General features: G+C 38.5%; 2 protein-coding genes across 2 annotated transcripts in view; one reads left to right on the top strand and one right to left on the bottom strand.

Annotated features, from left to right (window-relative positions):
• The window catches only part of ALDH1L2 (aldehyde dehydrogenase 1 family member L2), a 35,209-nt gene extending 17,998 nt beyond the window's left edge, over positions 1-17,211 (top strand). The window contains 15 exon segments of the mRNA XM_050325069.1: positions 1,130-1,221; positions 2,027-2,174; positions 2,878-2,997; positions 4,010-4,137; positions 7,715-7,865; positions 8,570-8,640; positions 8,747-8,852; positions 9,228-9,315; positions 10,074-10,167; positions 10,420-10,516; positions 11,829-11,927; positions 12,617-12,782; positions 13,921-14,026; positions 15,216-15,415; positions 16,429-17,211. Coding sequence (XP_050181026.1) covers positions 1,130-1,221; positions 2,027-2,174; positions 2,878-2,997; positions 4,010-4,137; positions 7,715-7,865; positions 8,570-8,640; positions 8,747-8,852; positions 9,228-9,315; positions 10,074-10,167; positions 10,420-10,516; positions 11,829-11,927; positions 12,617-12,782; positions 13,921-14,026; positions 15,216-15,415; positions 16,429-16,484 — 1,722 coding nt within the window. The 3' untranslated portion in view covers positions 16,485-17,211.
• A 466-nt stretch (positions 17,212-17,677) lies between these two features.
• Positions 17,678-22,113, bottom strand: NOPCHAP1 (NOP protein chaperone 1). The gene is made up of 4 exons (XM_050325071.1): positions 22,012-22,113; positions 21,240-21,326; positions 19,829-19,965; positions 17,678-18,883 (listed from the first exon to the last, which is right to left on the bottom strand). Exons 1-4 carry the CDS (start codon positions 22,079-22,081, stop codon positions 18,701-18,703), a joined length of 477 nt encoding a protein of 158 aa, XP_050181028.1. The 5' UTR covers positions 22,082-22,113; the 3' UTR covers positions 17,678-18,700.
• Positions 22,114-22,838: the final 725 nt, after the last annotated feature.

Here is a 22,838-nt window from a genome sequence, read left to right on the forward strand (position 1 = left end):
ATGAAGTTGGGAGTGAGGAAAAACAAATGAACCTTCGCCTCACAGCAGTGAGTTTTTCAACACGGATAGACTTGGATAGTTCTGCAATCCTTTCTTCACTCTGGTGTTAATCACTAGGATGTGCTCAGAGTGGTCCTGTTGGACAAGCTCCAGGGGGTCTTAAAACAGCAATCTGAAAGCAAAAAGCAGCAGTTTCCTCACTGTACCTGCGTGCACTGTCTCTTCTACCAAAATCACATGCAAGGGGCTATCTGGCAGAGGTTTGGGACAGCTGGAGCAGAAAGCTCTCATAGCCAAAGAGGCTCTTTTCTACCCTCTCCTGAAATCCATCCCTCTGTAGTAAATGTCAGGGGCTTAGCTGAAAGCCACATTTGTCACTAAAGTTTTGTGCCAGAGCAGATGAGTCATAGATGTGCTCCCTTTTGCTAACTCTGCTGCAGGTTTATTAACTTTTGGCACAGGTCAGGCAGCTTGATGCACTAATATTTTAAACTGCTGCTTCAAGATTACCATGAACCTGCTTGCCAGCAACCTAAGTGCTGCCTGGAGCTATTGACTGACTGAGAAAATAGCAAAAAGAAATATAAACTCATCAGTTCATGACGCTATCTGCTAACTCTGAAACCTAATTATAATTAATTGAAATACTACATTGACAGTTATTTAACTATTCATTTCGCCATCTCATGTATGCAACTTAAACTACTTATCAGCTCTGCCCAGGGGCCTGAAATGCCATCAATCCAGTCACAAAGTGCTCCAGGCTGTCCTTCCTCTATGGACAACGTATTCCATAATGCAATAGGAAGTTGTTATTTGGAGTATAAAAGTCTTTTAAAAGTGGGCCTGAAAATTGTAGCATTGTACCATTCAGATTTCTTGCCTGATAAGGTAAAATTATCATGGACAAAATAATATATTTTGATCACCTAATTATGCTGAAAAATTTATTGTCTGACACCAGGTCTCTAGACCGTTCTAGACCCTTGAATAGTAATTTTGTGTTTTGGAAACCTTTGACATAATACATGTTGTAGGCACAGATACCATAGAAAATACAATTTGATAAATACTTCTTGCAATTAGAGGATTATTGATTATTGCCTCTGTTATTTTTATGTATTATTAGGCTATTTGGAAGGGAATTTTAAGCAATGTTGCTGCAATTGAGGATTCCACAGACTTCTTCAAATCTGGAGCATCCTCTATGCATGTTGTCAGGTAAAAAAATGTTCAAAATAACAAAATTTTGAAGCCAAAGTTGATGAAAATGAAGTTGTCACTGTGCTTTTAAATCAGAGTTGACCAAGTAGCGTTAAAAAAAATAATCCCGCTATGTTTTCCAATACTCTTAACTATTTCAACCTTTGAAAACACAGTACAGTTCCTCTCCCAAAATTAGGAGGTATTGATGTGATCCTGCTCTTTCTACTGAAGGAAAATTCCTGTTGACTTCAGGAACATCAGCCACATGGTTGGGACTGATTGGAGATCCAAACAAAGAGCTCCCCAGAGGGAAAGAGGAACCTTTCACAAAGAGAATTGAGCCCATGCTTCCAAGTGCACTGAGTTCTTCATGGTTTGGGTCACCTCATTCACCTTCTGTTTGCAGCTCAGATATTCCAGGCCATAATATAAAACCAAATTTCAGGTTTTTTTAAAGAAACTGATTACCAAGCTTATTACTTACCAATCTCAGTGTCCTCCACATATTGGTAGAGTAGTCCCAAATACTGTTTTCCAATAGTATATCAATATCTTCTATCTGTCATTTATTTCCTAAAGTTTATCTAAGAGCATTCCAGAACAGACATTTTCTTTTCCATAGCACCCCCAATTAAACTTACATGTTTCAATAAAATGCAACAACTTCTTTGCCCTTGTTGTCAGAGAAACATACACACATATTCACATGCATAAAAACTGGTGCCCAGTTTTGATCCCTTTCGACCTTCTAATGATTCAATTATCTGAAGAATTCTTTGATTTGTAATTTGTAAATTTATTCTTTCTTCAAAATCTTTAGAATGCTAGAAGAGATCAAACAGAAATATAGCGGACTTCAACTACAGAGTGAAGATGTGTATATGGCCACCAAGTTTGCAGATTTTATTCAAATGGCTGTCAGAAAATTCAGAGGAGAAGACAAAGAGGAAGAGTTAGTAATTGATTATGTAAGACCTTTTATTTTCCATTTATTGCTTAATCTTTCTTGGGCTTTAGGGAAGAGTAGACAATGGATTTTATTAGACTGCTTGATGCTGTAGAGAAGCAAACAAATATTTGGTTATACAAACTTTTATATATTTGCCTTTTGGAATGGAAGTGTATATGTAATGCCACTTACAGCATTCCAGAATCCAGGAGATCAAGACCATGTGGTAGAGCAGCTCACACGTGGGCACATATTCCTACCTCCCCTGCACTGTCCTGCCACTGTGCTTCAGTCAGTTTGATTCTTGACCCTCTGCTTTTCAGGGGTACAGTGCCAGAATTTTCTCCTAAGAATCTGTTTGAAAAATTTACGTGAAAGGAGGATTCCATAGTTTTTTAAGTCATTAAGGAAGTCAGGTTTTCTTGAATCTGAGAATTATGCATTTGATTCAACTACATTAAGATCAGTCTTAACCAGGGTTTAGTATTGGTTTAAACATAGAGATCCAGGGATAAAAAAATACAGAAATCTGCTTAACTGGCTCAGAGCATGGTCATTAGCATTGAGGGAGAATATGGTTTCCATTACATTTTACTTCTGACAGCCATATATAAACACTAAAATGCATCTGGATATTGGCTGCAGATATCAAAAGCTTGTTAAGCCACATTAAAATATCAGTTATGAAAAAAATAAATTAATTTGTTGTTTATTTCACTCAGGTTTCAAAAAATATTAACAACATGACTGTGAATATGCCATACCAGTGTTTCATAAATGGGCAATTTATAAATGCTGATGATGGAAAAACATATGACACTGTAAATCCAGCAGATGGATCAGTAAGTAATTTCTAAATATGATCAGTACCAGTTTATTTCATTTTTTCGGTCTATTAAAAAATCTAAACCATTACCTGAATATTGCTAATTTTAAAACTATACAGTACATATTAAACAACCTCTTGAAATAATTTTTGTTTCAATTTATTTCACAGCTTGTTTATTCTACACTTTTTCCATTTCAGACAAGCTGCAAAGCAAAAATAACCTACTTCCACTTCAATTATTACATCAATTTCCATACCTACCTGTATGTTTTACCTTGCTTTCATTCTCGTTCAAACTTTGCTGAAGTTTAGTTTCTAAGGAAGTGTTTCTTTTAGGATATTGAATATATATGTCCTGTCAGTAATCAACTTCTTTTTTTTTTACTTTTTTTACAAGTGTGATGTCAGTGTGACATTAAATTGTCCCACTAAATTTCCAGTAAGAAGAATAACTTCTCAATAGGAAAATATATACAGTTGCACTTCAGTCCTGAACTACTGAATCTTGGTTGAGCAACTATGAATTAAATAAGAGAAGATATTCTGATGTCCATGTAATTGTCATTTAATTCTAGAGTAAATAAATTCTGCTGAAATCAACAACACAAATTTCTCTATCATTGGAAGTCAGACTCTGACACTTTTCCTGAAACTCATTATAGAATGGAATAAAAGTTGCAACAATTCTGTATTTGAATTTACAATGTGTGTATTTATGGAACACAATCATCATAAAATGCTATGTGTTTATGGTGGTTTATGGTAACAGAAGCTCCATTCCTTAGAAACAGAAGATGTGGGAGTTGTTTTAGGATGTTTAGATATTAGACCCTAACACCACATATAAAGGTTGTCAGCTTTTGTAGTATCACACTGGTTTTACATACGGAAAGAGAGGGTGAAACCCAGTGGGACAATGCACCTTGCTTTGGAGAAGAAGAAAAATCTAGGAATCTCGAATCCAGGAGTAACACTCTTCATCCCAAAGTTTCATTTTGAGCTAACACAAGGCTCCCTTTGGACAGATTATAGCCAGTGTATCTTCTGCTTCGCTGGCTGATGTTGACAAAGCAGTGGCAGCAGCAAAGGAGGCATTTGAAAATGGTGAATGGGGAAGAATGAATGCAAGGGAAAGAGGGCAGCTCATGTACAGGTATGTAAAGGACAGCTTGTGTTTGTTTCATTTTCTCAAATCTTACTGGTTTGTTTCTCTGAAAATTGTTGTATACATTTTCTGAATATGATGGATATTCATAATACTACTGTCAGAGGATCCAGACTAGCCATCTGTTCATCCCCTGATTTTCTTCACCCTCAAATCTTAGCTGGCCAGTCTTCCTTGTGGCAGAGAAGAATCTTGTGTTGTCTCACTACCACCATTCTTTCATAATTATTTATGAATGGAAACAAAGCATTTGAGGAAAATGTGTTTTAAATACTTGGTGGCTTAATTTTATCTACATGAGTTTTGTTGCAAGGATTGAAAATTCCCTTGTAAAATCCTTACGCTTCTGTAGAAGCGAGGCTAAGTTTTAAAGAGAGAGCCTACCTGGGTTAGGTAGGCAGAGATTTTACCTTGCTAAGTTTGCCTGCATCTGTACTCCATAGAGTAAAAAAACAACTACATTGCCATGAATTTTGAAATAGACTTTAACTGATGCTAGATTTTTCCAGAATTGTATTCTAGTATACTTCTCACCAGGCTAAAGACCCACTCTAGGAAATGTGTTAAGGTCAGTAGTGGAAGAATTGTTCTGTGCAGAAATTCTCTAAGCTGAATCCAATATTTATCTGAGACACTTCTCTCTTGTATCTGTTTCACTGCGTCAAGAGAATGTCTGGTTCTCATTTAGTCTCTGTTATTATTGGTTCAGAAGATAAGCTGAATGAATGGTATTTTAATGATGGGTTTTGATGGAAAGATGGTCATGCTGGCTATATACTGTGAGTGATACTGGAGGCAACTAATAAAAGCCCAATTATTATAGATTCTCCATACTCAGCATGATGCTTCTGGTGCCTGACAGCAAGCACAGGGAGAACACTGTCTTGTGAACTGCAGATGACTAGAAGCTTCAGAGCTTCCCTATAAAGAAAACTTCTTTTGTGGAGCTATATGAAGAGCTTTCCTTGCTTTTTCAGTTCTAGAACATGCAAATGAATGGGCAGACATGAGTAAAGGAGCTCATAAAGGAGCAGATCCTGTGTATGGAACAACTTTCCTTTGCAGGGTGTAGTTTGCAGATTCATCAACATGGACCTCCTGGCCAAGTAAATTGTGCTGAGGAGACTGCATGTTTATCTATAGGGAAAAGAAGGAATTCTTTTCACCTTCAAAAAATACAGTCTCCAGTAGCATGCCAAGCTTTTATTGTGCTGTGCCAGTAGGCTTGCCCTGGGCATTAGAATACACAGGAGAAGCAGGATCAGTGACACAGTTGGCAGCTGCAAGTTGGTGGCAGGCTGTGCATTTGGATAGCAAGGCAAAACAACAGTCTGGCAGTTTGGCTGGGTGCAGGGGTGGGTCACTGCTCTCTGCATATGATCTGTGAGGATTCGGAAAACTAAAGATCCATCTGATTCAGAGGTTTGGAATATGCAATCAGAAGATGATCCTGTCCCCATAAGGGTTCAGCCTAACAAGATAGGAAAGAGTAGGGAATGCATTCCATGTCTGTCCTCTAGCAGCTAAGGAAGAGAAGCACAGGGAAACGTGATGCTGCACTTGAGAAAACATATTCAGGCAAGTCAATATGTTTTGCTTAGTGTATGCAGCAAATGATTTGTTATCACATTAATAGAGCTGTAGGACTTTTTATGTAGTGGAATGCTTTGGATGTGAATTCCTCTCCCCTCTTACCATATCCTTATGAACCACGTAGATATAATAAAAAATAAAAAAGTATCAAAAAATACCACGTTTTACAAGACATTGCAGGCATCTTAGCAAAAGAGAATGAAAGCAAAGCCAGAAATTCTACTTGTCTTATAACATGTGTGACCAGGCTGTGGAAAAAGGCCTGTAGGACTCTTTTAAAGAGTTGAGTAGTCATCACAACAGAAAATGGGCAAGTCAGAACTGAACATTTAATACACCTGGTCACTTAAATTTTTCACAAGTGTGCACATATTCAAAGCATGCACAAACTTGTGTTTAATTTCTATTAGGAATGTAGAGTGCTTGAGAGCCCAAGTTAACTCTGCCCTGAAGAGAAATTTTTAAGGTCTTAGAGCTATCACTCTGTGTTTTATGCTTGCAATTTGCAAACATAACTACATTGGGTATATGGAAAATGTGGCTCCCCTACACTGCATAGGTGATTTTTGGATTAAACTCTTTGCTTAGGTGACTGGCTCTTTAGGATAGCTGTAGCAGAGTATTTGTGTTGCAAACCATTCCCAGTACAAATAAAGGCTCTCTCTGGACCACCTTAATTCAAATAAGGCTCCTTCTCTCTGGCATCTGTTCAAACTAGAGATTTTGAGTGCTGAACCAAAGAGAAGGTTTGTACCATTAAAGCTCCTAGCTCTGCTACTTCATCTTAAGAAATCATTTATAGAAGATATTAAGCACACTTTAAATGGAACTTTCTCCTTTGTCCCTGCCATATGGAATGCCATATCCATTCTTTTACACAATGCTGCCAATGCCCTGACCTGTAGCTGAGTCTACAAGATACAGTTAAAACAGATATTAAAGAGCATTTTTCCACATCTCTGCAAATGCTTTAAATGGGCAGAATTTACATGATGGAAAAATAGGTTTCACTCCCCATTTTGAATTCTCTTTATGGGATCTCAAGATGCACTTTTTTAAGCTCTTAAAATCACATGGAAGCATTGATTATACATCTGAGTACCAAATCACAGAAGGAAGCTTAAGAAAAACATTGATGCATGTAAAAGAATGCGAATGTGAAGGACTGAATGTGAAAATTAATTGATGCAAAACAGACCTGAACAAGGGACCACTAAAATAACAGTAGTGCCTCATAAGTATAGGTATCATTCTGTGCAGATGCATTTTTGAGACAATCTGATAGTTATTATCAGCTTAGTAGTATTTACCACTGTCCTGCTTACACCTCACTGTGTTGTTTCATAAATCTAACTGATGGAGAACTTGAGGCCCAAGGAGACCATCGAGAGATTTTCAAATGTACCAAGGCATGTAAAATTCAATTTGTATTACAGCTTAGGAGCTTTGTCTTTGGACATGTGGATGCCTTTGAAGCTTCTAACATTTAAGGATTTTAGTCCAAGTTCAGACAATACAAACCAGCATTATGAAGCTAGATTTCTCAAATCTTAAGCAAGAATCCTGACTACTCCTCCTTGGTACTTTTGATTACTTGACATTCCCTGTTATTGTGTGTTTGCTTTCTGACTTACTGGTCTTACTTTCTATAACTGGCTCCTTATAGTACAACGGAAAAAAAAATCTAATTATGATTTTATTTAAAAATTCATAATTGAACAAATCAGGTAAGTTTATACTGTTCATGTCTTCATTCAGTGTCTGCTACAGCCAATGTGAAGACATTTGCACACTAATGGGCAATTGTTCAGTCCCTTACTGATGTCAGGAAGCAGTTGCTCCAGTACTCCACCTCCAGATTCAGTGGGAATGGTTTTTTAATTACGCTTCTTTGCCATACCCAATATAATTTTAGGTTGTCAGTGGTTAGATGCCATTTCTCTTTGATGTGGGTTTTTAACATTTTTATTAGACTTGCAGACCTGATGGAAGAACATCAAGAAGAGTTGGCAACAATAGAGTCTCTTGACTCAGGAGCTGTCTACACTTTAGCTTTGAAGACTCATATTGGAATGTCTGTGCAAACATTCAGATACTTCGCGGGATGGTGTGACAAAATTCAGGCAAGTGAATATGTGAAGGAAATAATCAATGGCAGTACTTCTCTACTCTTCTTTTTTGTTGTTGTTTTTCTGAAACAGTGCCAAAAAGCAGTAAAACAAAAAAGTAATCAAGGAGTCGAAAACTAAAGCATAATTAGAATTTTATCTAGAATGGGTCTCCCTGTCAATACAAAAGGGAAGTCCACCTCCAGTTGAAGAATATGGGTTTAGAATGTGACTCTAAATATCTAAGAAATAGCTGAGGTGTCACAGTGGATATGCATGCTTAGTCAGCACTTGATTATTCATGGAACAGAATACCTGCTCATCATGCAGGTAAGTGCAGAGACTGATGTGCTGTACTATGCTACAGTCTGACCAAGGCTTGATGGCACAGCTTGTGGCACAGGTTCAAGAGCATTTCCCCAAGTATCTTTAAGATCCACAATCAAGAATATAAATCAGCTCTTTTTTGTCTATCAGACCCTCCCTTTATGTTCTTCCATGCTATTGTTATCTATACTTTTATTTCATCCAGGAGTTGATTACAATATCTGCAGTAGGAAATCATACAGTAGAAGAATCCCCACTCCTTTCCCTGGTGCAAAAATGCTTGTGGTTTTGAAGCATACTGTGGAGCTTTCCAAAACATACTTACATGACAAATTGACTTAAATAAAAATTATTAAACAGTATGAAGATTTTATCCCTCCTCTGTCTTTTAGGGTGCTACAATTCCAATTAATCAGGCCCGACCAAACCATAATCTAACATTCACCAAGAAAGAGCCAATAGGGTAAGCATCACTTTTTTCTTCATAGTGACAGCCTTGACATGCAGACGAGCTGTTGAAAAGTTACCACCAAGTATGTGATCTTTCCCTGTTTTTTCCCTACTTTAAGTGTCTGTGCAATTATTATTCCCTGGAATTACCCACTGATGATGCTTGCATGGAAGAGCGCAGCGTGCTTGGCTGCAGGAAACACACTCGTACTCAAGCCAGCTCAGGTAAAAGCAAAAAGGAATATACAAGTGGCCCAGGTGCTCAGGTGTTCAGGAAAAATAATTCAGGCAATCTAGCAGATTTCACCCATAGATTGATCTGTCATATGTACCCATAGGTTGACTGTGCCATATGTTTTAAAGTGCATGTATAATAATACAAATTGCCACGATGATACAAGGTCCTGATTGTCTCCAATTCTGCTCTGGTGTTACTCTCATTTTCAAGAATGAATTATTTTCCACAAGAAGCCATCCCTTTTAATTTGTCAATACTGTAAGAAGGGGAATGTTGTATCAAAACTAAGAGGTATTGCATGTAAAAGATATCATCACACGTTTAATTAAAATAGGAGACCTAATCCAAATGTTTCTACTTAGGTCACACCTCTGACTTCCTTGAAGTTTGCAGAACTCTCAGCTAAAGCCGGATTTCCTAAAGGTGTTATAAATATTCTGCCTGGTTCAGGTAAAACTTCAATTAATCATTTTTCTGGGAAGAGAAGGTCATGTTAAAACTGGTGAACTAGGACTTTGCCTATTACATAAGTGCATGTATCTCCACAGGTAATAGACTTGCACCTATGTCATACAGTGAATTCACATATTTTCAGAAGAGAATTGGAAAAATTTGTATGTCACCTGGCTCTAGTTGTTGCTAAGAGCTGTCAGCCTATGCCCTTTGCAAATTCACACAAATAGCATGAACAGTCTGGAAAAGAATATGTTACAGAGAAACGTGTTTCACTTGATTGTAAAACTTAATTTTTCTCCTAATCTTATCATCACTTGGAAGTATTTAAATGTGACTGTGAGACTTATAGCAAGTTGCTAAGATGCATATTGATCACTATAGGTAAGTCACAGTCCATACTGTGTTACCTGATGTCACCATTTTCCTCCTTCCCCCAAGGAAGAAAAGTGGCAGAGCAACTCTATGGGTCAGGCTTGGTTACAAATTAGATAATTCCACATACAGTGGAATATTGGGAAATTCTTTAGTCTAAACACATGGGGGAATTTGGAGGTACTAATATGATCCAAGTTAACTAATATGAAATATTTCATAGCGATATGAAAAAAGCTGTAAATATAAATAATGATGTCTTATTGTACTTGATTGACATATTGTTAGCTCCTCTTGTGTTACAATGCTGCTGCTGCTGGAGTAGTAAAAATTCCTTGTATACTGTCCTGTTACACTGTTTTCCTTCCTCACCCTGATAGGTGGCTTAGTGGGACAGCACCTGTCTGAACATCCAGATGTTCGCAAAGTTGGATTCACTGGTTCAACACCAACTGGTAAACAGATCATGAAGAGGTACTTTCAGCAAAAGATTCATAAATAAACACTGCTTAATCTAGTTGTGAAGTATCCTATTAGCTATATTGTGCATGCAGCAGTAATGAAAAAGCATAGCTGCATATGGTTGTTTACTGCTATGTATAATTCTATGAAGTCACTATTGGAAAATAAGAGGTTTATACATTTTCACTAAGATTTGATTCAGAGGAAATAATGAAATAAGATATTAAAAAAATGGGTTTCTATGATTATTTTTATTTTTTACAGTGCAGCTGCTAATCTGAAGAAAGTTTCTCTTGAACTTGGTGGTAAATCACCATTGATCATATTCAGCGACTGTGAACTTGACAGAGCTGTAAAAATGGTAATGTTATTTCAAAGTAAAATATATTCAAAGCTTCTGTGATACATCCTTACAGTACTGCAATATTCTTCTTAACTTGCCAGAGAACCTACCAGGGAGTCCTTGCATGAAAAACCATGCAATTTGTTAGAAAACAGACTCAGATTCCTTTCCTACAGGATGTTTCTTTATGTCAGCACGATTAAACTGTCCATGTTGCACCAAAAAGGCAGGAATCGATACTACAAGAAATATACATTAGAAAAGACAACAAGACAAAGAATTGAGCTCCCTGTTGGCATATAGTTCTTCATTCATCATCAGCCATAATAATTCACCTTCCCAACCAGCCATAATGTTTAAAGCTCATAAAGAAGATGTGCAAATGAGAAATTGAGTGGATTTAGGGAGCTTATTTCCTGCTCAGGTAATCTGATTCATCAAAATGACATTGGATGCAGTTTGCTCACTGAGAAGTAAAGAAAGTTCTTCCATACTATTCTTAACCAAAGTGTATTTCTGTAAACTCTCTAAAGCAGCCTAAGTAGGTACTGCTACCAGGAAGAAACTATTATACACTTCCACCGGTTTTGGCAGGACAAGAGTCTGAGTGACTGCACAGTGAAGTATATATGGAAAATAATAAAAGCTGGAACTTTGCAGTCAGTGCACTGCTTGACCCCACCACTGTTCTCACCTGTACAAGTGAGTGGGTGATGCAGAGCCTGGCCTATTCCTGGCATTGCTGGCTTTAAATGATTGTGAATCAATGCATTTTTGCCACATACTCGACACTGACACATGTTTCTGGTTATACCTACCAATGCCAGGACCCTAGGCCTTTCCAGCTGCCAGGAAACTACTTTTTAGGATTTTTATTTGTCCTGCTCTTACTTCCCTCATCTCCCTAAGCCCCTGGAAAATCAATGGTAGATATCAGTTCTTGGCAAATAAAAAGGAATAAACTGCATGGGGTCTGAATCCATACTCTCGGAATAGGAGATTCTCTGCAGATTAGAGTTTGGTAAATGTTCACCCAGTTCCATGGGACTTTTGACACAAGCAGCATAGCTTAGTGGATTAGCACAGTTTTATATTTAGTGGTCATGCTACCAGCCCTCTTCCATGTGATGCTGCAGCCAGTGTTTCTGTGGAAGGCTGATGGAAAGGGAAAGAGCAGTTCTCAAGGGTTCATCCTGAGCTGTGTGTCTCCACAGAAGTTATGAGATCAGTCTGAAAGTCACAAACACTGAATGGAACCCAAGGGAACAGAATGAAAAGGAGACTGAACAAAAGGATGCACATAAATATTAATGGTTTTTTCCCCAAACAGGGTATGGGAGCAGTATATTTCAACAAAGGAGAAAACTGCATTGCAGCTGGCAGGTTGTTCGTGGAAGAATCAATCCATGATGAGTTTGTTAGTAAAGTGGTAAGATATTCAAGGACTAAAGTTTAAGTAATGTTTTACTGTGGCAGAAAGATCCACTAGTTTTATAGACACATTTCTTATTTTCAGTTGCTTAATTTCTTGTTATTGATTTGCTGCTTATCAGGAACTTCTTACAGGGTTAAAAGGAAGCATTGAAGAGAGATATTTCCATCAGTAATGCATAGATAAGTGACATTTAAATAGATACTGTACCTTCAGTGATAGCTCATATTTGACTAGGAAAGTAAGATTGAAAATAATTACTGAACTTAGGTCAATGTGATTGAAGAAGACTGCTGTGAAGTTTAAAAAAAGGCATATTGGAAGTATACCTAGAATAGTACAAAGGTCATTACTAAAAATCCAGTAGTCACCACACTGTACCGTTGGAGAATTCATTTATTTTGCTCAAGAACAGGAAACCACTGTCATAACTGATTTACCACTGGTAAAAGCTAACATTTTACATGCCTGTCCTAATAGCAGAAGAGAATATATACATGAGCACTGCATCAAAAACTTTCAGAAGTAACTAGAGATTAGAAACAAAAGACAAAGCCTCATTTTAAAAAGGGAGCTTTTTTAGAGTTTATCTTCATAGCACAAAAAATATAGCATCATGAATCTCTGATCACTTTAACAACTATTTGTTATGTCATGTAACTTCATTTTAATTGGGTAACCCATAGGTTGAAGAAATAAAAAAGATGAAAATTGGTGACCCACTTGACAGATCTACAGATCATGGTCCACAAAATCACAAGGCACATTTGGAAAAGCTGCTGCAATACTGTGAAACTGGAGTAAAAGAAGGAGCCACTCTTGTGTACGGAGGAAGACAAGTACGTAGACCAGGTAAAATACTTTTCAGAGGTATTTGGAACTTTTACACTTCATGTAAGAGCCACCACGATTGTCTCAGCTGCATTATGTGAAGCTGCAATATCATGGGAACTGTACCAGGTGAGCTCACAATACCACAGGGCTTTCAAGTCTCACATTATGAGAAGCTGTGCAGCTGAAGTGTAAGTTGTGACATTGAATCAGAGTCTAATCTGTGTGGGAATGTTTTGCTTATTTATTCCTGTTAAGTTTTTTTTTTGCAACACCCTTGAACTGTCAAGAGCCAAAAGTATAATTTTGGATTACACTAACACTAAAGCTGACTGAGGAAACTACTAGCAGAGGTATTACTGTCAAAAGCTTTTTTTGCTTCTGTATAGACAACATGCACGCCAAGTTCAGTGGGCAGACACAAACCCAATGTTTTCTCATGGACATCTGTCCTTCATTAATAATGAAGAAGAAACATTTAAATCAGAGTTTCAAAACATAATGATTACATCCCTAAATAAAATTAAAGTGGAGACTTGTAACTATAGGAAATCTGTGTAAAAGAACTAAATGGAAAATCTTAGGGAAGGAAAGAGCATTTATATAAAATCTCTGAAACTGATTTAACTCACTCAAAGTGGAATACAAACCAAGACATAGGATTGCTTGTTTATAACACCAGGACAGTTCTTGATTGGCAGTGATGAGCTAGCTTTTGGACAGGTCTTTACACCCTTCAGAAATGAACAGTCATTATGAGGCAATCCTTTGTCTCAAGAATGTATTTATCTTTTTGGAATTTACAGATCTTTATGGCTACAGTGGTCTCTGTGACATGCTGTAACCTTGTCTTCCTGCTGTCAGAGTACAGGGTCTTCTCCTGAGGAGTCACCTGGTCTGTGGCATGCAGACCTTCTGGCCTGGCAGGGAAACAGCATGTGTAGTCACTGATCAATACAGGCCAGTCTTTTACCCTTTTTATCGACATTTCTGTGGTGCTAATACACATGCATTTCCATTCATACTTCATTTATATCTGTTTTCTGTTTCAAGTTGCAGCTTATCTATGACCTCAAAGTATGGCAAAGAGATGGCCTGGACAATAGGGAACCACTGAGCACTTTTACCATTTTTAAAAGATGTTCTGTCCTCTTTTTAGGTTTCTTCATGGAACCCACTGTATTCACAGATGTTGAAGACCATATGTATATTGCCCAGGAAGAGTCCTTTGGTCCTGTGATGGTGATTTCTAAATTTAAAAACGGGTATGCTCTCCACTGGTCACTGTTAGAAACATTATTTTCCTATTTCCCCCCTAAGTGAAGAAGTGCTAGCATACACAGTATTTTGTTAAATCTTGTTTTGAATGCCTAGATCCTCTTCCAGCTAAATTCTGAGAAAATACCTTTTTTTAATAGGGGGTATCCTGCTCCATGTCAATACAGAACTAATGCTGTTGGCAGTGTGTGACAGGATAGAATGCAACCCTAAGTGCCAGTTCTTAAACAGGACTTAGTATTCAGGGAAATGTTTTACTGAAGTTGATGTGGTAATTGCAACAGCTTGATCAAATTACAAAATATGTGTTTTTCCCAGTGGAATTGCTGATTTTTTCAGTCACAAAAGACCACTTAGTGTTGTTGTGCGTTGTGTAGCACTGGCATGTTATTGTTGCAAATGAAAACTCCTCTGTATGTTTTGTAAACTGCCAGTTTTAATATCTTTCATTCCAGATCATAAGAATTATTTCACACAGATGAGATTAAAACCCTACAAGAAACTTCATATAAGTATTTCCACCAGGTTTCATTTTCTATATTTTGATAATGCACTTAAGAACCAGCCACATAGATAACCCTTCACATCCATAAATTATGTACAGTAATAAGGAACTGTATTGAATTTTTTTAAGTGTTAAACTATTATGGATTTTTGAAGCTATATGGAGATGAGATGCAAACAGAAGAAAAGCACTCTGGAAATGGCCTGAAAAGTTGTGTCTTGATAGAAGTTTGAATTTCAGCATTTATTGTCCATTAACTTGTAAAGCTGGCCAAAATTTTAGCAAACTGATTCATCATCTACTGCCAGGGTCTGATTTACAAGTATTTTTGTACTGCTTTAATCCCCAAGCTGTACGGTAGCTGAGCAAAGTTGCTATGCATACAGCAACATTTCCTGTGGCATTTCTCAGTGTAGATATTAACCATCGAAATGGAAGGTCACAAGCTTCTCAAGGTTGAAGCAAGGGTGTGAATTTCCATGGATCTGTCAGATTGACACACAGATTCGTCCTTAACAAGTTGTCTTTAAAAAGGCTCCTTGGAGAAGGCAGGCCATGGGAAAAGGTGCTTCCGTGACACCGAAGGTGGAAGGTGGCTAACACTTGTTTATTTTACCTCGACGCAATTACCTAGATTTATCTATTACTGAGATAATTTCTTTCCTCCACAGGGACGTCGATGGAGTATTGCGACGGGCAAATGCCACAGAATATGGCTTAGCTTCAGGAGTTTTCACAAAAGACATAAGCAAAGCTCTCTACATCAGCGAAAAGCTGGAAGCTGGAACAGTTTTTATTAACACATATAACAAAACCGATGTGGCAGCACCATTTGGTGGATTTAAGCTGTCTGGCTTTGGGAAAGATTTAGGCAAGTTGTTCTCTCCATCTCTTATTTCTCATCTGAGAGACCTAATCAATGAAAAAATCACTTTGCCTTTGTAGAGGGTATTTAGTAAAACGCGAGCTATGGATGCATTTCCTGCATCTCCTACATTCCTCCAATTCCAGTAATCTAGTTCCTTCCCTCAATATTCTCACCTCAATGGCTCCCACTCAGCCCTTCCTGTACATTTGCTAAATAATGCTGTAGCACACAGAATATTCCCCTCCAACTCCCCTCAGAGCAGTCAAACTGCAACTTGTACAGAGCTGCCTACAGGCTACAAAATCTGTCCCATAACAAAGATACTGCACAAAACCTTTTTTCCCCTCATAAAGAACACTAATTTTGGTTTCTCCTCTAAACTTTTAAGAGCATGGGAAACCTTTTTATGCCTTAAAATGTCACCAAAATTTGCCAATAGCCACAGAGAAAGATGCATTAAAAATATTTTCTTTACAAAATGAGTTTTTTAAAAAGTGAAGTCTACCCCATCAAAGACACTTTACAAGTCTGGACAGATCAATCCTCAGGACAAAGGAAAAAGGAAAAACAAATTTTGCTGACACAATAGATTCTTGCCTTTGGAATCTCTGAAGACATTTCCTGAAACTGAGTGATGGTATCAGAGAAAAGAAAAAAGATTACTGATTTTTACACAGCTTCTCTATACCTATAAATGTTAATACAGGCAAAGCAACGTTCATAAATTCATCTATGAGCCCTTGGTGGCCATCTAAAAACTGCTGCTGCTCCAGTCCCACCTGGGGGGCTGCTTGTTAAATTCCAGCTCCTTTTTCTTTCCACATCTGTTGGGCTTGGCCTCTTCTTGTCATAACGGTTCTGTAAATCTCAGAGGGAAGGTAATTAGTTCCCGTTGTTCCTTAAGGACTCAAATATTGGCTACAGCATTTTAATTTTATTTCGTAATAGTAGTTACAGCCTGACAACATTCTCTCATTTAGCTGCTATTCTAACAGGGGAATATTTTGCTTGTACAGGTGAAGAAGCTCTTCATGAATATCTCAGAACCAAGGCTATCACTGTGGAATATTAAAGTAACAGCTTCACTTGGGAAGTAAACTTTCATCAGAGTTTGAATCTCGATGACTACATGAAGCACTCAACACCATGCCTAGGATATGCTGTCTGCAGTGCTACAACTAAACAATCAGAACAAAACACTCATTCCATGGATAAGTTTCTATAAATCAAGTCTAAACTTTAGTCTCACTGACAGGCTTTTGGAAATTACCCTGAAATTATTTAAATTATGCAGCAGCAACAGTTGGTAGCACAATTCCTGACCTCCCTCCCCCCACCCCAAAAGAAATCCCCAAGAACATGGTTCAGTTTATTTTTTTAAATAGAACTGAAGAATGAGTTCTCACATGCCTACTTTGTATTTCTGTGACATAATATTTACATGGTCATTTTAAATCATTTGTCATTAGGCTTGAACTAAAATATACTGATTATGCCATTTTTGCTATAAACCAGCTGAAGTTTTACAGTAGCAGTTAACCACTCTGCTCTGGTGACTCTTCAGCAGTACAAAACCTTTGTGCCATAAGTAAATCAATGCAAGGAAGTGCACTTACTATGATCTTTGTATAGTACATACAGAGTTCAACATTGGTGTTAACTATGCATATCAAGCTAAAATTACTGAAAATATTTTCTACCTTTTTGTTGATACAGAATGTGTGATCTGCCTGCAGTTTGAAAGGTGGTTACATTAACAGATTAAAATCACTTTTTGTGTCTGTGCACATGGACTGTTATCACTGTTTCATACAGCATGATTATTATTTTGTATTTCATACTTTCGGGGTTTTTTTAATGTAAGGGAAAATCCCCTGTAAAATTACCAAGGTAAGATGTTGGCTTTAAAACTTTTTTTCAGTTGGAAGAAAATTTTCTATATATTGAGATCTTATCTAACAAACTATGCCTACAAAGACTACTTGCTCTTAGAATGCAACAGCCCCCAAAGCTTCATCTGATCTGTGTGCTGCTATTAAAGGTAGCAGTCTGATTCTTTGATTCCCATCCTTCCCCTTTGCTAAAATATTCTGTGGTTTAATCATTTAATCCCAGTAAATCATGTCTCCATTTTATGTTTAAGCCACATTGTGAAAGGAAGATCAGAATCCTTGTTGTTTCTTATCACAAGTATTTCAGAAACAGATACTAAAAGTGGAGCTTTAAGTATGGGATTAAAACTAAATTCTGTAAATAACAGCAGGCTTCAATTCACGACATTAAAGTTTAATATTTGAGCAAATACAGCATAGGAAATTTTACTTTAATGGTGTAGAAAATACAAAGTTTCTTTAAGAAACAATGACATCCAGCATGACAGACACTTCTGAAATGCAAACCAATCTATGAAGTAAATAAAACAGCCCAAATCATTGTATTTGATCAGTCTGAGGTAAGTATGAACGAGTCTCACTGATTCTAGTTTCACAATTGTTTCAAGCTAACCTAAGTACAGGCCAGCTGAAAATTCACCTTTTTATCCCTCTGACAGTGACAGTTGTTAACAAAACTGAGAGAATGGAAAGTGGGAGATGAAAAGTGTAACTTAAAGCAATTGTAACACCCCAGAGGCACAGTGGACCATTTGAATATGGAGGTTATTTGCACAGCCACGAATGTTTCACATATGAGCTTGTAACAAAGGTGCACGGCTCAGTGCAGGCATAGAGGGTAAGTAATCCTCTACCAGGGCTCAGATTGAAAGGGCCTCAGCCACTGCTCTGGTGTTCAGCAGTCATTGTCATGAATGCAATGTAGACATACCTCTGAGGTACTTCAGGATAATGTTTAATATGGAAGACATTGTACATAGCACTTCACAGGACAGGGCATATAAAAACAAAGTTTTTTTCCTAGTTAACTCTTTCTTGCCCTTTAAGTAAAAATATCTATCATACTATAAAAAAGCTCTTTCCAACAAAGCAACAGAAAAATAATTTTAACTTAATTTGTACAAGCAATCCTTATTCAAGCTGCTTTCTCAGTCTAATATACTATGAAGTCCATTTCCATGTTTTTGGATGAATCAAATCGTACTTGAATCTTCAGAAACCCAGCCTCCCTCAGTCATGAGTTGATCCTGAATTCTCCACCATGTGAACTAGAGCATTTCACACGATCCTGAGAGATGCTACACTTGGAAACAAAGTAATTTTAAGGGCCAAGTCTTCAAAGTGAGAAGACATGAGTTGGTTTGGTTGGGGTTTTTAAAAGTAAAATAAAATGGATCTACTCATTCACTTTGCTGTCCAAAATTTCTATTTTGCCCTTTTCTCCCTTTTGTTTAGGAAACTTAATGTTGTCTATTGTCACTTCATCAGTTACAGAGTCATCTTCAGATTCTGAGTCATCTTCTGAAGTTAGCATCTCCTCATCTGTATCAGAATCACTCAGTTCAACTACAGCCACATTCTGGGAAAAAAAAAAAACAAACCAAAAAAAACACAAGACCTTGGTTAACAATTTTTGATTAACAACACATTTCTATACCACTTCTATCACTGGAGTAAAACATAAAGCAAACACATGAAACATCCTACTACCATAAGAAAACCACAACCACAATATGAAAGACTTCTGTGTCTTCCTAGAATTTTGACAAATATCATGAAGAGATGCCTAAATATTTAAATTGTAATTTATCTTGCCCTATAGCAAATATAAGGCCTGAATCCAACCAGTGGTCTATAAATTCTTCTGACAGCTCACACACCAAACCCCAGGCTGCCTTGTCTCTGCATTTACCCTTGTGGGTCTGCAGGCCAGAAGGCACTTGGCTGGGTCATGCACATATCACCTTCATATTAAAATCTTATATAAGCATGTGGCTGCAGCACTTTAGTTAAAACCAGAATAAAAATACTGCTGTGACTGTAAATAAATAGACAAATACCAGCAACAAAGGATCACAACAACACTAACAACTTTTCTAAACTCAAGATTTATAGTCAGTCCTAAAAACACTGACAGAGCACAGCTTAAACCAGTCACTGCTCTTACACTAATGCCTTGTTATGCCTTACTAGTCCTTATATTGTCCAGTTTCTAAACCAAATTTTCCTATCAGACATTTAAACTAGAATTCGTGACTTTTGATTCAGAGTTGCTGATTCAAAAGTATGTCTTACTCTGGTCTTAAACTACTCCATCCCCAGTCATTCAATTCTGCAAGTCTGAAAACCAAGTTGTAAGTATCAACCAAATAAGCATTTTCAATGTATCTATGTTTTGAATTAGCAGATCACAGATGAAAATGGTAAAGACTTCACCTTATCTATCATATTAGGTCATTCTAAGATCTGAGAGTTACTCACATCTAAATTTACTTTATAAAATAAAAACATAGTAACTACTTACCATTTCTATAACTTTTTCTGTTGCACTGTCTAGATGTTCAATATCAAACAGATGAGCTGGTGCTGTTATCATTTTTCTTTTGAGCTCATCATTTGCCTGGGCCATCTGTGGTAAAAAGCTCTGTACTTGGTCCAAAACTGAAAAGAAAAAATTGTGACATATATATATTCAAAGAGATGCACATCAGTTTTCACATTTATACCTCAGAAATCTGAGCCTTTAAACAGATTCCATTTCAACTAATCTCCAGTTGTCTACAATATTTAAGATGTTTTAACAGAAGCAGTTATTAAAATAATCAATTTTCCAAGACATAAACAGCAAAAATATATCAGATCTATTGGTCAGCATTTGCTGCAGGAAGAAGTCACTTGAACAATTCCACTTGGATTCTTAAAACAAAATGGGACTACTTTACAGAAAACTTGCTTGCAAATTCCATTGTTTAAAATACATATTGAGTGCCATCCCAAAGAACTTCCATATCAGCATTATCTCCAATGGAAATATAATTACATCTTCTTTTCTTCCCTGTTAAAGTATAGGCTGAAGGTCTCAAAGAAGATGGGAAAATTAGCTGTAACACAGATGCCATGTTAGACTAATGAAAGATCAACATAATTAACAAAAAACTCTGAAATGAAGATGGTGGGACAGAGACAGATGCTCTAGGTCGAAGTATGAAGCACTTACTCTCTACAGAACTATCCCTCTAAGCTCAGTGGGACTTGCCAAGAATCATAAGGTTATCAGTGTCATTAGGAGAATCACACTCATTTCCCTTCCATGGAGGAAAACCTGCCTCAGAGTCTCGTGAAATAAACTTTGCTGCACACGTGCAGGTGAGCCAATCACTAGTTCTCTTTCTCTGAGAAGTAGGTACTATTCCAGGTGAGCTCCACAGAGGTCTAACAGGTATAATGTACCTCTGAAACACTGTCATCTTTGTAGAGACTTTTATCCAAGAAAGAATTTGATCTAACAATTTTTTTTGCTATTACTTTTTAAATTTCAGCTCAATCACAACACAAAAATACAGTCATTTGCCAGAAGTCCATTTTAAACTAAATGCTTTTATACAACAGATATATTCATACTGAGAAATTACTTCTAAAAAGAAGTAAGAAGCCCAGATGAGAAAAAAACCAAAAAAGCAATAACCTTATACTGAAAAAGAATTATCTGTCCCTAAAACTTACAGCTGGAATGCCTAGCATCGCAAAATATAATTTACATAAAAGTTACATGATTAACCTGCAGGACATGGAACTGCAGTGGAAGACCTAACACCAGTAGAAACTGAACACGAAAGTTTCTCCCTTTACCTATGCAAGGAAAGCACTGAAGCAAAGGTTATGTCACAGATGTTACCTGCTCCTTGAGAGTGTTCCAGTAACAAGCTCCTACTTACCACTGCTCCTTGGTATCCTGACTGTCTGTAAAGTCGTGGCCTTTTTGCTGCTACATTTTGAATTAATCAGCAAAATGTTTTCCAGCCCTGCAAACAAACAAACAAACAAGTATTACAGTGCTTAAGCTGACAAGTTCTCTGTAATTGTAATTGTCATCTGCTAATGCAGCTCTTGGAAGAAAGAATACCGGGCCACGTGGGCCGCTGGCCTGGCAGACTTACGCTGTATTTGCAGTATAAACCCAAGATTTATTCAGAGTTATAATGCATTGAAAAACTACCTGTAACACCCCACAGCAAAGCACAGTGAGATAAGAGCTAAGGCGTGCTAGTCACACTGATTTAAAGCCCTGTGTGACGAGAAGGAGCCCCCAGCAGCGGTGCCAAGGCCCTACACTGACCGTGGGCAGGAGCAGCGCCGTGGAACCCACGCCGTGCAGGGAAACTCAGCGTTAATTACACGGGTTAATTAACCCCCACGGCCGCCAACAGAGCCGTCCGCCCGCAATCGCTAACTAAAGCGAAGCTTTCTGCCTTATAACAAACACTGTGGGTTTTCTGGTTCTCATACAAACGTCGTTACGAATGTCGACATTAATTAAACGTGGATTCCCCCACCCCCCACTATTTACTCCGTATGGCCGCAGCCGTGCCCGGGAAAGCAGCAGCTCCTCAATACACGAGGGCCCAGTGGCGCCCCAGCGCCCCGGTGGCCTGGCGAGCCCCGTGCCCCGGGCTGCCCGCGATCCGAGCCCCCGCTGCCCGCCCTCACCTGCCCGCCGTCCCACGTCCAGCAGCTCCCGGGACGCTCCCGGTGTCCCCTCGCCGCCGGCCCCCGCCATGTGCCCACCGCCAAGGAAGCGCCTCCGGCCGCTCCGCCGCGGCGCGGGCAGCGCCCCTGCAGGCCGGGAGGGGCACGGCGGCGGGGAACGGCGCGGCAAGGGAAATAAATCGCCTCGCAAAGAAGCAAACAAACAAACAAACAAACAAACAAACAAAAACAACCCACACCCCCCCACATATACTCCCACACCCCCCCAGATATTCAACCCCCAACGATTAAAACCTTCTGAAATGCAACAAGGGCCCTGCACCAGGGAGGGAATGACCCCAGGCACCAGCACCGGCTGGGAGCCAACCTGCTGGAAAGCTGCTCTGTGGAGAAGGACCCGAGAGCCCCGGTGGACAACAGGCTGCCCATGAGCCAGCAGTGTGTCCTTGTGGCCAGGAAGGCCGATGCTGTCCTGAGGTGCATTAGGAAGAGCATTGCCAGCAGGTCGAGGGAGGTGATCCTGCCCTTCTACTCAGCCCTGCTGAGGCACATCAGGAGTGCTGGGTCCAGTTTTGGGCTTCTCATGTCAAAAGAGACATGGAGCTCCTGGAGTGGGTCAAGTCGAGGGATATAAAGATGATTAAGGGACTGAAGCATCTCTTTTATGAGGAGAGACTGGGCCTGTTCAGCCTTGAGAACAGATGGCTGAGAGGGAACCTCATTATTGTATATAAATATGCAAAGATGGGGTGCCAAGAGGATGGGGCCAGGCTTTTCTCAGTGGTGCCAAGCAATAGGACAAGAGACAATGGGCAAAACCACAGGAA

Source organism: Myiozetetes cayanensis, unplaced genomic scaffold, assembly GCF_022539395.1.
Source record: "Myiozetetes cayanensis isolate MyiCay16 unplaced genomic scaffold, myiCay2020 scf3, whole genome shotgun sequence".
Taxonomy (NCBI): Eukaryota; Metazoa; Chordata; class Aves; order Passeriformes; family Tyrannidae; genus Myiozetetes; species Myiozetetes cayanensis.

Excerpts from the sequence above, each read along its gene's own strand:
- NOPCHAP1 (XM_050325071.1), bottom strand. The coding sequence starts at position 22,081 with ATGGCGGGGGCCGGCGGCGAGGGGACACCGGGAGCGTCCCGGGAGCTG. Across the intron at positions 21,327-22,011 it reads GGACGTGGGACGGCGGGCAG|GGCTGGAAAACATTTTGCTG; the intron begins GTGAGGGCGGGC and ends GTTTGTTTGCAG. Across the intron at positions 18,884-19,828 it reads CAGAAAAAGTTATAGAAATG|AATGTGGCTGTAGTTGAACT; the intron begins GTAAGTAGTTAC and ends TTTTTTTCCCAG.